This window comes from Vanellus vanellus (assembly GCF_965231255.1).
Source record: "Vanellus vanellus genome assembly, chromosome: 2".
In the NCBI taxonomy this organism is placed as follows: domain Eukaryota; kingdom Metazoa; phylum Chordata; class Aves; order Charadriiformes; family Charadriidae; genus Vanellus; species Vanellus vanellus.
This window is the reverse complement of record NC_138906.1, coordinates 102,089,488-102,102,786: the sequence shown is the minus strand read 5'-3', so window position 1 is coordinate 102,102,786 and position 13,299 is coordinate 102,089,488. Positions and strand designations below refer to the sequence as shown.

The following is a 13,299-nucleotide window of genomic DNA, read 5'->3' as shown; positions in this document are numbered from 1 at the left end:
GCTTTAAACTGGAAGAGGGCAGGTTTAGATTAAACATTAGGAAGAAATTTTTCACTCTGTGGGTGGTAAGGCACTGGAATAGGTTGCCCAGAGAAGTTGTTGAGGCCCCATCCCTGGAGGTGTTCAAGGCCAGGCTGGACGTGGCCTCGGGCAACCTGGTCTAGTGGGAGGTGTCCCTGCCTATGGCAGGGGGGTTGGAACTTGATGATTTTCAAGGTCCTTTCCAATCTAAACCATTCTATGATAGTTGTGAAATTCTGTATTAACATGAATTTTGATGAGTAATGGAACCAGCTAATAAAGCCCTGTTTCCTACAGATACGTGTATCCTAGGCTTCTATGTATACAAAACACACACCCCAGCTCCCACTTCATATCCTTCTGGGCTTCACCCATCCTCCTCATTTTCTCAACTTTCCTTCCGCTGCTTTTTTAACTCTTTTCTTAATGCAGTCAGTCCCCTTCCCTTATATAGCAGCTGGACAAGAAGCCCCACATGTCATGGCTGGCTCAAAGTTCTCTGTAGTCACGCTGCAGCCTCTCCTTTGTTCATCTGGATCCCTCTCCTCAGCAGCTCATTTTCAGAGAAATGTATAGAAGCTAATAATCTTTGGCAAATCCTTTGTTAAAATTTGGTTGCAGTTGGCCAGCGGCGAGAAATTATTAGGAGGAGCTGACAACGCAATCACATCAGCCTTGTTTAAGAAGGAAACGAAAGGCTAGAAACATCACTGATTCTCTTGAACACCAGCAGTCTTTCTGGTAATTCAGAGATGGGATCTTGGATACCTATGGATCTGTGGGATAATAAAACAAATCTCAGGATAGACTCTTTAACACTCAACTACACAAGCTAGAGAACTAAAGGAGTTTTCGCTTTCTAACACATGAAATTGCCCTATATTAATATGCCCACAAAGTGAGTAATACATTATGATTAGAGTACCTATAATTTTCTTAGAAAACTTTCCAACATGAGATGCCATATCCAAAACAAGGTTTCTCTGTTTGGAATGTCATTACTATCTAATCACCGGATCACCTCTACCAGTTACTTGCCTAGAAGCCTGCAGTTATGGCTAGATTACATGAAATACACAGAAACAGGATATTCCAGGGAACCACTAGCATTTATACTTTGTTTCTGGCAGAGGCTTATTTCCAGAGTTAAAGGAAATTGTAAATGAACAGGCTGTAAGAGAATGCAAAACCCACAATGAAAGAAAAAGACAAATCTCCAAAATGGAGAAAGAGTTCCACAAATTAAGAGACACGACCAGTTTGATCAAAATCCTCATCCTAGTTAAATTTTTATGTTAATATGGCAATCGGGAAAAGCAAGAGAAGAGAATGGAAAATATGAGAAATCGAAATCTATACAAATTAGATGCTTTTGCCACTGTAAGAAATTCAGGTGGAGAGGTAAATAGCTGATGGATGTTCTGAAATAGAAAGGAAAGACTGAACTGCAAGTCGCCTCCTCTGTTTTGCACTATCCAGATGCTAGCAAGAATGCATCAGTGTACTAAATAGAAATATATAACTGGTCTTTTGCAATATATTGTAGATACTATTAATGACTCTTCATCAATACACACTGAAAGGGAATGGGGGTAAGGAAAACCTGGAAGAATCTGACATTGGAATACTCCCCCTACAGCACAGCAACTGCCCAGTATTATACCTTCATGCCTTTATGACCCACTGTCAGAGGTACAGTATATTATTGACATTTTTTAACCAACATACCAAAGGTTCAAACCAATTCCACACCACAGACTGGAGATCAAAGCCGCATGTGCAGCCTCCAGCCCATGCTCAGACTGTCACTCAACAAAGGAAGGACTGCTGGCACACAGAGATTACTCACGGGGAAGCTTTTCACTTGAGAAGTTAAGGAATGGGTGTCTGCGTCTGTCCTACTGAGAAAGTGTGTTCAGAAAACAGTTTGCAGGTTGTGTCACCTGCCGTACTTCAGTGAAAGTTCTTAAGGATGACACGAGTGTTTGCAGGCTAAAACAATTTGCTCTTTCCACAGATACAAAACGCTCCATTAACAAAAAATCATTAATTTTGTTACAGTAAGAGATAATTAAATCAGCCAGCAGCTGAAGGCAGCCAATTGAGAACAGAATCTCCCTTTCTGTTGCTCATCATAAGTAAACCAAAATTTGTCAAGACGAGGGAGGAGAAGTACCCTCTGTTAAGTTATGGTACAGAAATAAGGCGAGTCACCTTCAGACTCAGACGCTTCTCAACCTCTGATAGTCCTCCCTATTTCACATTGTTCCAGGCCATCAGTGACCTGAATTAACCAGTTAAGTCAAAAAGACAGTATCATTATCAACTGTATATGGTAAGGGGAGTAGCGACTGAAACTGCCTTGCAAAAATTGATTTCCTTTTTTTTCCCCTCTCATCATTACTATAATGTCGCCTGAGTAGCAAATGAAACATGATACTTTCCAGCACATTTGTAATCTACTTTTTATTTTGTTGTTTCGTTGGTTTTGGAGACTTTTTACTGTAGAGAACAGGGAACAGGCAGAAAAGAAAAATTCGCCCAAACAGAGGAAAAGCAGTCACCCAGAAACTTGGAATTCGGGCCTAAAAGGCTCTTAGAAAAGCTTTGCAGGCGGCCAGACTCATAACGGATTTGCCAAGAAAACTAATTTTTCAGTGTTATATTCTGTTATTCTTCTTTTCTTCCCTATTCCTCGCAGTACTCTCAGTATCATCCTGCATTTCTCTTGCGTGGAAGACAGTCATCACTTTGCTCTGGTTTGCTCTGTGTAAATCAAATCAAATATTCCTGCTAGGGGTAAGAGTTCTCTTTTTATGACCCCTGTATAGGGATAGAGTTAGGGAGACAGACATCCAAATGTAAATCCTCTATTCAATAGTACAATATGTCAGGTTAGTTTTTGTCTATCTGCTGTTTTCTCTTTTCTTGACTGCAACATAGAATGACTTCATCATGATCACAAATTCATGTAACTATGTGAGTTTGCTGTGATTCCTTGAGGTGAAGTTTCAAGTTTTGAGGGAGGACAGTCTCGTATTTTATCAGTGTGAATATTATTGCTCCATTTCCAAGAACCACAGATTTTTATCTCTTCCTTCAAGTTACACTTTTAATCAAAGACGCTTATGACAATGGATCCTGAGGAGTGGAAGGATTTGTACTCTGTTTCCCCACTATCCCATACATGCCATGTCTGCTGATTTGCAGATACGCATATTTCTGTCACTGTATGACATAACACTTTCACAAACTGTATTTAGATTGTTGCTGCTGCTGCTATACCATCCACTAAGGCTCACCACGCTTCCCAGCCACACTGTCATTTGTGTTCTTTCACCATTCACTCAATCAATACCTAAAAACCTGACACGAAGTGGAGCTATGCCATGTGATGACTTATCTAGTGCCTGCAGGATACTAAGCCCAAGCAGCGGAGAATCCCTTGATGTACTGATATCATTAATAATTTTTAGGGCTTAGTCACAGCTGTAGTGGTTAAATACAAAGAAGCAGGTGCTGTTTGGTAGCAATGCTTCACATCATTCTATAAGTTAACACATATATTGACGAATTCAGGCATTTAAAAGCATATAGAAGCTTTCCAATTGCCCTTCCTTACTGTCTGAGCAACTTCATTAACAAATTGATTTTCAGACTTTAGCAGGTAGAACTTGACTGCAAATGAAAAGGATTTAGAACAATGAAATCCAACTCCCTAAAATATCTGACATCATCTGGAAGTTCCATGCTCCAAATTAAAAAAAAAAAAAAACAAAAACAAAACAGAGCTCCACCCACATACTTCATTATAGGCCATGGACTAAGCCATTTTTAAGAGAGTGTTAAATGATAGTTTCAAGCTTTCTGTTGCTTTCTCCATTCTCCCCAGAGACACACTATTATTTTGTTTCCATAGTAGAACTGATGTTTTTCACATCAGGAAAAATCCTGAAGCATAAGGAAAAAAAAGATCTGATATGACAAGCGTTGCAAACACAGTTAACAAGCTACTTTAATTATCCTCCTAAGATTTTCCCATTTGTACTCTGATCATCATCTTCTTCACAAACTTAATTATGCCTCATTTGTTCATTCTGCACTAATCTCAGTGAGTATTCCAGGTGGAAAAGAGGAGTCTGTTCGTAACCGAAACCTCAGGTAATTGTTATATATTATTATTTTCTTATTTTGCTGTAGAATGTTTTGTTTATTTTGATAAAAATGATGGGCAATATGGGTATTAAGTAGGAAGCCAGGGCATTTCTACATTTGAAAAGCAAAACTGGCTGGCTACCTTGCATGAACAGCCATCAGTCCAAAGATCATCACTGGACAGATGATTGAAGAAGTGAAAAAAAATCATGCTGTTATCAGATGCATTTTAAAGATAACCATTAAGAAATTCTGATTCCTCAGCAGAGGGAACCTTTCCACTAACCTGACCTTTGAGAAAGTCAGAAAGAAGAACAGCTGGGAATAAGCATGCTTTGTGAGTCAAATACTGAGATACGTACCCAGTTACCAGTTAAAATTTATGCACTTCCAACACATTTAAAGTCAATAGGAATTATTGCATTATGACTGAGTAGAGACCAAGTAAAGACCCCAGTGTACCGTAATTTAAAGCCTGATGAGTTGTTTCCTCTAACTTTGGATAAGTCCTAGATTTGCTCACCTACCATGACTGAACTTCATTTCACTTAGGTTGTTTTTTGAGATACATTAAATTAATTTTATATAATTAATCTACTGAGACACACAACTGCTTCCCCATACTGAGAAGCATTTTGAGCACAATGCCAAGCCTTAAAATCTAGTGCCACATAGAAGTAACAGTTCTTCTTTACATATAACTTCACTGACCTTCAAAACTGGGATATACTAATTACACAAAATGTTAAGCTTGAAAAGCATCAAATACTAAGTTTCTAAATTTAAAAAAATGATACAGAGATACGTGATAGTCATCATTTGAATATATTCCATTCCATGCCTTACCTGAACCAAATTCCATCCCTTTAGAGATTCAGCAATGATAGAAGTAACTGTTGCGCATACGCCACCAAAAACCATCAGATGATTAGGTCCATATTTTATTGCATCATAGAAGGCTTTGAGTCCTTTTGCATTGTCACACTGGAAAAAAGAAAGAAGAGACAACATTCAACATCACAAATAACATAACTAACTAAGAAATAAACTACTGGTCAGGAAAAAAAAAATCAGGAGTTGCACTGATGCAAAAATTGTACAACATATAACATCTTAAGACGCAAACATGAAGAATTGGAGCATTCTGTTCCGGACCCCTAATGTGCTGTAGCAAAAGAACAGGAACACCCCCTTCCTTACATCATTCAAAACCCCTTGTGTCTTCCTTCTAAGACAAAGTTGCAACATCTAAATTTTGATAACATCATTTGACAAAGAATAAAAAAGCCCCAACAGAAAATGATTCGCTGAATCCTTTTCTACATTCAGAGCTACCATTTCTCAAAGCAAAATTTGGAATGTAACACCAGATGTCAGCAGGACTTCCATAGCTGGAGGAAAGTTTGACACTACTTATGGTCTCTGTAAAGAAAGTTCTGTCTCTAATGAAGGTTTCCAAGTAACCTCTTGTTAAGGAGTATTCTAGGCAAACATATATAGTAGACATCCTGTTCTAAGGAGAACACAAAGTCTTCAAAAAATATCAAAAGAATATTCTTTTAAAGTACTAAGAATTAATCGTTCTGCTTTTATAACTCACTCTGAGCAGAAGACTGGACTAAATGACCTTCTGAGGTCCCTTCTAACCTGACTTGTTCTGGGCTTCCCTGATAATTAGTTTGATCATTATTACGGTAAAATTCTTTACACCTGAGAACTGAGACCAGGACTGAAAACTAAGAAATAAAGGGTGATGCTAGTGAGTATTGCAAAAGATATCAGTCCTTGAACAGAGCAGTATTAATCATTCATAACAACATATGTAGTCACAGCTTAATTCCTGAGCTTGCAGAAGAGTATTAATAAATTATGTACCTGAAGTTAAGAATTTGATTCCAAACCATGCTGGAAGTCAGGAGAGCCAACAGGTTATAAAGGTAGCTGCCACTGCTCCACTAGCAGCCACTTCTCTATCTCTCTTTTTGAAACAAAATTTTCTGCCCTCTTTTGCCTCCCCTACAAAGTCTTCCACAAATATAGTCTTTGTAAGAACTATCATACACCAGCCTCCAATATTTCATTATGACAATTCAATAAAACAGTTCATTTACTGTCAGCATCCAAGTAGCAATTGTATTGCATTCTGTGGAGAGAACAAAGATTTTGACTAAGAAGTTTGCAAGCTTATATTAATCTCCTTACAGAATTAATATGCTAAAAGAAAAATTATTCTATTTGCATTCTATCTGCAAGAATAGAATTATTGCTCCCACTTATTCAAATGGATACAGATTTTTTTACTGCACAGACTTTTTAAAAATTGCATAACACCGCACAACATTTTCCATCTTATTACAGGAAAAAAAAAAAAACAGCAAACACCCAAACATTCAGTATGGCAGAGGGTCCCTTGTCAGTTTGATGGATTGGTGGTGAACTCACATTGCAGAGGAATTAAGATTGTGATTACTGGAACAAGCAGCGTCCTCCATTCTTACTCCTCCAACCCCTAGTTAAAGACCAGTTTATTCCAAGTGCAACTAGAAGGATCAGCTACTTCTTAACTTTTACAAGCAGCCAAGGACACTAGAGCTTTGAGTATCTGAACTTAACTGACATATAGCCAAGTCTTTGCCCTCATCCACTTCACCATTTGAAGCTGCAGCAACAGAGATTGTTGAAGTGGTTTTCATACCAAATTTAAACCAGACAATAAAATTATTTGGGTTTTTTTTGCATTATGTCACGTATTTTAAATGTATCATTGAGTAACAGTTTAAGAAGAATACAAGTCATGTGAAATAAGGAGGATGCTGATGGTGAAATAACAGTCAGAAGCCATGAAGGGCTACGTACATAAAAAGTTACGGAGAAAAAAATCTGCATTCTAAACGATAAAGACCTACGGTCTGTTACCTGAAGTAAAATTCACCCTTACATCACAAAACATGGATGCGTTTTTAATTATTATCTGCCTACAGATTACTTCTCACTGCAATAAAGTAACCTTATGCAGTTACAGATCCCAGTAGGTTGATTCGCTGAGAGGTCCAGACTTGCTATTATGATACCTTTTTTTTTTTCTTTCTTATTTATTTTATATTTTCATGTTCATGAAGATACTTGCATGACAGCAATCCTTTTTCAATCACACAGCGATTCCCTTGGGAAGGTATGCTGAAAGCTTTATTTGTCTCTCCCGAAGTGAAAGGTTCCCACTGCCGAGATGTATTACTGATCAATCTAAAGTATGTAGAATAACTTGTGGGCATCTTTTCAATGCGATTCAGTTAAAAGCTTGCCATGTTTTCATCTTTGTACTTTCTCCCTGACTAGTCTCAGCTCACTCTCTTTTAGGCCACCACAAATAATTACAGGGCTCAGTCTGCTCCTTGACTAAAACTGCCAAAATAGTCCAAACGTCTCAGAGATAAAGAAAAAAAAAAACAAACAACTTAATACTGTGGCTGGACACAACTGGACAGAAACAAAAGGAAAAATGAGAAAGATGGGAGAAAGCAGACTTTCACATCTGTTTAACGTCACATTTCACAACATGCACTGTGTATAACATTCTTCCCTGCAAGCAACAGAACGGTCTGTCACAAGCACTAAAAAATAAACATTCAGATAAAAATAATAGCCCTACCAAACCAGACAGACAAGCAGTTATAAAAGGTTTCTTCCTGCCTCTAGTCTGAGGAACGTATCCTCAGCGAGCTCCTGAAGCCCTTTTAACAACTTGACTTTTTCAGAGATGCCAGAAGGCCACCATTGCTCCTCGTGATCGTCCATTGCCAAACCCTACATATATAACCTTAAAAGCGGGCAACATTGTTGAAAGACAACAAGCACTGACACCACTGAAATTCCCACCATATAACCACCAAATGAGTTCTTGAACTGTTGCCACCAAGTGACTACAAGTAGGTCCAGAAGAACCGCCATGCAGCAATCTAATTACAGCACAACAAAAGACTGCATAAGAACCAAAATCCCCATTAAAAAGCAGAGGCTGGGAAGTCCTGGACACGTGTGGATGACAAGAAGCTGACTGGCTTATTAATTGGAGCATGACTAACAGCAACGAAGGGGAAAGAATCCCTCATAAAAAGTCACAAACTTAAACGATGAAAAATATCACCCAACGGAGCCAGCGCTGGTTTTGCTAGCCAGTTTTGCTCTTTCACCTAAATTGTCATCAACATCTCTGTGCTGCTGAGCTGAACTGCAGCCAGCTCACTTTCCACTCATATATATGAAAACAGACAGCCACGCTGTGCTGCTGAACTTGACTGCGCGTTGCAACACTGAGGATGGTTGCGATACCTTTCACTGGAGAAATGTAGTTTTACCATAACTGAAATTTCAAATACATGTGATTTGGTACATGCTACAGTTTTCTTCAGACAATAGGGCTGAGAACTGCTCATCCCAAACACATTTATTGCGGTGCTTAGTCTCAGCCAAAAGCCAGTAATAAGCCACATATAAATAGCAAACACAGATATTAATGGAATAATTACATTAAATTTATCTCTTCACACACTGACTTGACACAGATTATATGGACAATTCTCAAGGAGAAATACCAGCAAAACGCCAAGCAAAGGTCTGTGAAGGGTCCTACCTCTCACCGTGACAAAGACAGATTAATATCACGGGTGGCACCTGACAAAGGCACCGTTTCTATTTCCAAGGAAACAGAACCACTTAGTTTAATTAAGAAAAATAGCCAGGTGAACTGCTGCATAGGAGATGAGTCGAATGAGTTTGGGGATTGAAGCGTTAACCCTCCTGAATCCTCTCCAGAGGAGAGGATGGCAAATAAAAACGATCACCCTCCACCAAGAACGGGATCTGAACACACGGGGAGGGAGCACGGCCTGAGCAATAAGGGGTGCACCAGGACAAGAAACCTTTCTGGAGAGGACAGCACAGCAGCTGAATACACGAGCGAGACCTTCTCTGCTGTATCCAAAGGCCCTCTGCAGCTGAGAGAAAGGACGTCCCATGTGAAGGACGCACGTCACTGAAGTCAGGAGAAGCAGCAGAACTGACTCCTGAGGGTTGCTGGCTGCCAGGAAGGCTGTCTGGCAGACAGCAAGAGAGATGCCGGGGTGTCTGCTCAAAGCCTCAGGGCCGTAAGCGTAACACGGTGCAAATCTTTAATGCGCAGAATGGAAATTCATACGGGTCTGAAAGCCCATAAAGTTTTGCTGACTCCTAAAACATTGACAGGTTTGAGTAATTACAGGACTAGCAGAAGAGCAGATACTTGTAATTTAAGTGATCTCGTTAGATTCGCACAGCACTGAGAACTACTGGGAAGCGATGCACTGGTCAGATGCGCGATTATGTTTAGATTTCTAGCTGTTGGATAGCTATGCCCAGCCGTTTCTCAGTTAGCTATATTCTGGCACAACTTTACTCATCCGAGTAAAAGCAATCCTGAGGAACAATTTTGGTATCTCTATTGAGCTACTGACTGCTGAGGTTAGGGATCCTTCATGATGCCAGGGAATAACCAACAGCTGCCATCTGCATAATGAAATATCAAACTTTTTGAAGTAATATGAGAGCTTTCAGCAGCACTCCGCACTGAATATCACTGGAAAGAGAAGCAAGTGCTCATAAATATACGATGAGACTTCCCTGAACAGTGAGAACAGAGGTATAAAGCCTTATTCCTATCCTCTGCAAAATCTTGGCGAGGAACTACCTCTACATTAGACTATCCACTTGAAAGGAGCTAAGAGATGAGGAACACCAACAATGATTTTTCGCTTGATTTTCATTCACTTCTTTAAAGTCATCAAGCAATACAGACAATACAGTGAAGAACATATGGACAACGGCTACAACTAAGGTCAATCAAGTTAACATCCTCTGCCTGAGGATGCACACCTGGGCAGGGTGTGCTTCTCCTGAGGGATCCTTTCTGTTCTCAAGTATCTGCAACTTAGGTACTTTCAAAGCCAGCGATTATAATTTTGCATTTAATCGCTGTAACTGGATTTTCTTCCCATGATTTTGTACAATGGCTCTCGGAACCACCACTTTGACAACCACAACATCTGGTAACAACGCAATTATTCACTCAAAGAAAATACACTTCCTTTCATTTGTTCTAAACTGCTTCATGCCATGTGACGTAGGCGTGAAATGTCTCGCCAGAGGATGTCATGAATGTTAAAAGTTCACAAGTACGTGAAAAGAAATTGGACTAGTTCATAGATCAAAAAACAATCCAAAACTTCTTAGCAGAGAGTGATTTTCTCAGGGAACTCCCAAATCACAGATTATTGGTGGCTAGGGCAGTGTTTTGGGGAAGTAGGATTAAAAGCTCGCCCTGTCCTGCCGATCAGTTGTTCCAGGACAATGCTGAGTACTTGCACCACGTCTGGTCTGAACCACCGTAGCCATTTCTGTGTTCTGCATTTGAAAAAAAAAAAAAAAAAAGCAACGCCCACTCCAACAACTACACCAAACTTCTATATCTTAAAACTGAAGTTAACTCATCCCAAACTGTGGGCTCTTCTGTGTATGATTTCTTTATCATCTTCTAATTTTAACTACCAGCAATCAGATTTAATTTTGGTTTAGAAGGAGAGGACACAGCAGAGGAGGACTTAATCTATTCAGTGAAATATTTGCCAGAAAATGAACCCTCAGACCTTGACATCTCTTGACACGCTTTGAGATCTTACCCAGCAACCAATCCTGGCTGCTGTACAGGGGATAGTTCACAGAGTGCTACCACTAAGGTACTGGTGTTTGATATCCCATTTAACAGCTTATATTCTGCCTCAGGTGCCACCTGCCTCTTAAGTCACCGACTCCACAGCAAGGGTGACACTCACCCTTCTGTCACCTCATTTCCTAAGTTACTCTCCAAACATCTCATGAAGGCTCAGCTTCTTGCTCAATGTCATTTTTCTTTTTTGAGGTTCACTATTTGGGAACTGAGTCCACCCAGGAAGATAAACCAAAAATTCCTGTCTGGCCTTATAAGAGGAATATATATACTTTCTCCATATTTTTTTCTATTTATCCTTTTTTTTTTTTTCATTTATATGACATATTTTCCATCTCATTACTATTTCTTCAAGTATATAACATTTACACTGGATGATTCCAATTTAAGAACTCCAATATGAAATGGAATTGGAGTGTAGCAAATAGATAAATCCTGTGTAATCAAAACTGACTCTGCCTAGGTTTCCACCACGATTAAATATGCAGTAACAGCGGAGATCAAATTGACTTCCACTGTTCACAGTAAACTCACATTCAGCTTGGAAGTTGAAGTCTTTCCTCAAAGAAAGTTGAAGCCTTTCCGTGATCTATAACTGTTACACGGAGAGAAGCTCAGAAGAGCATCAAGAAACATTTTGCGTATTTGTGATATGAAGCTCAGTCTTTTTCGATAATGCAACCATATTGGGTTTACGTGGCAAGATTTTGGTAGCAGGGGAGCTGCAGGGATGGCTCCTGTGAGAAGACACCAGGAGCTCCCTGATGTCCGATGGAGCCAGTCCCAGCTAGCTCCAAAACTGACCCACCACCGCCCAAAGCTGAGCCCATCAGTGATGCTGGTGGAACCTCTGTGATAACACATTTAAGAAAGGTTAAAAAGCACTGCACAGCCACTATGAAAGAGGAATGAGAAAAAGCGTAAGAGAAACAGCCCTGAAGACACCAAGGTCAGTGAAGAAGGAAGGGGAGGAAGTACTCCTGTCACTGGAGCAGATTCCCCTGCAGCCCCTGGTGAAGACCGTGGTGAGGCAGGCTGTCCCCCTGCAGCCCATGGAGGACCACAGTGGAGCAGATATCTACCGTGTAGCCTGTGGAGGACCCCACACCTGAGTAATTTTAGATAGGGTCCAGTGTATCCTTTTTTTTTCTGGCTGTACCACCGACCAAATGCAGGAGTTGTTCTGGGGCTGCACAGGGATGAAATTCATCATTCAGGTAACACTGGCCAGAACGTCTGTAAGATGGTGAACATGAATTCAAAACATTAACATCTCTGAACCGCTAATGGGAAGCTAACATTTGGGCCTTAGAGAGCTCCTACTGTGCAATATGAGCAATTAGTCAGATCCCACAGTGTAAGTTATTGGGTTCTGCTGGATTATTCTGCAGCTGGACTCATCACCTAACCAGAATCAAATTGGTGTTGATTCAAATGTTCCTGGTCCAGAGGGGATTTTGTAACATCCACACTGTATTTCCTCACCCACAACATACAGTCCATTTTATTTAACTCATTCACTTCTGCATCAATCCAACAACATTACACAAGACAGTTTTACAGGTGCTTTCTAATTAGCAGCATTGATTAAAATGGATGAATGTTCACACAGAAAATGTCATCTTGAATTAGAAATTTTTCCAAGTACCCTTAAATCTGCATGTGGACATTCACAATTTTATAGCACGAATACGGAAAAAGCTAAATGAAGTCTTAGTACTGTATTGTTTCCTCTGACATCCCAGTACTCAAACATTTATCAGATATTTTGGTACATTCAGTATTAACAGGGAGACCAACGCCTTGCTCACTTCTGCCTCTTCCTCCCTACATAATATATATTGCTCCATTGCTATTATGTTTTATGGAAATAAGTGGAATTATGGAAAAGCATAAGAGTCCAGAGGAATAGTATATCAAAAATAATATATTCAAAGATGTTTAGAAAACAAATAAGATGTCCTGTTGCTGAGAATAAGCTCAGTTTTATCTAGCTTTTCCGATTTTTACCAAAGATGTTCAACATTACAATGATTTCTAACAAAACAAAGAATTAATTTTAATCATTCAATAAATGAGGAAAATATCTCTGTTCTTTATTTGCATCAAAAGGCTTTTTAAAATTCCCCCAGGAAATCAGTTGTGGTTTTGCATTTAAGTAACCTCAAAAGGTGCTAATTGTTTCAGACACTTGAGCCCCAAGATCATTATCACTTAAATTTATTGTTGCAAACTACTTACTATTTTGTTGCCTCTCATTTTCAGAGGCATGTGCTGTAGTAGATTTACAAGGCATTTGCCATTGCAGCTCAAGTACAAAATGAAGAGCTAAGGGAGATATTTTTGGCAGGCTCACCACAGTCACT

The 13,299-nt window shown here is 39.6% G+C and overlaps 1 protein-coding gene across 1 annotated transcript in view; it reads right to left on the bottom strand.

Annotated features, from left to right (window-relative positions):
* Window positions 1-13,299, bottom strand: part of GABBR2 (gamma-aminobutyric acid type B receptor subunit 2) — a gene marked incomplete at both ends in the record, with an annotated part of 498,060 nt that overhangs the window by 386,459 nt on the left and 98,302 nt on the right. Inside the window, one exon of the mRNA XM_082479696.1 lies at window positions 5,023-5,160. Within this exon, the coding sequence (XP_082335822.1) occupies window positions 5,023-5,160 (138 nt within the window). The remainder of the gene's footprint in view (window positions 1-5,022; window positions 5,161-13,299) is intronic.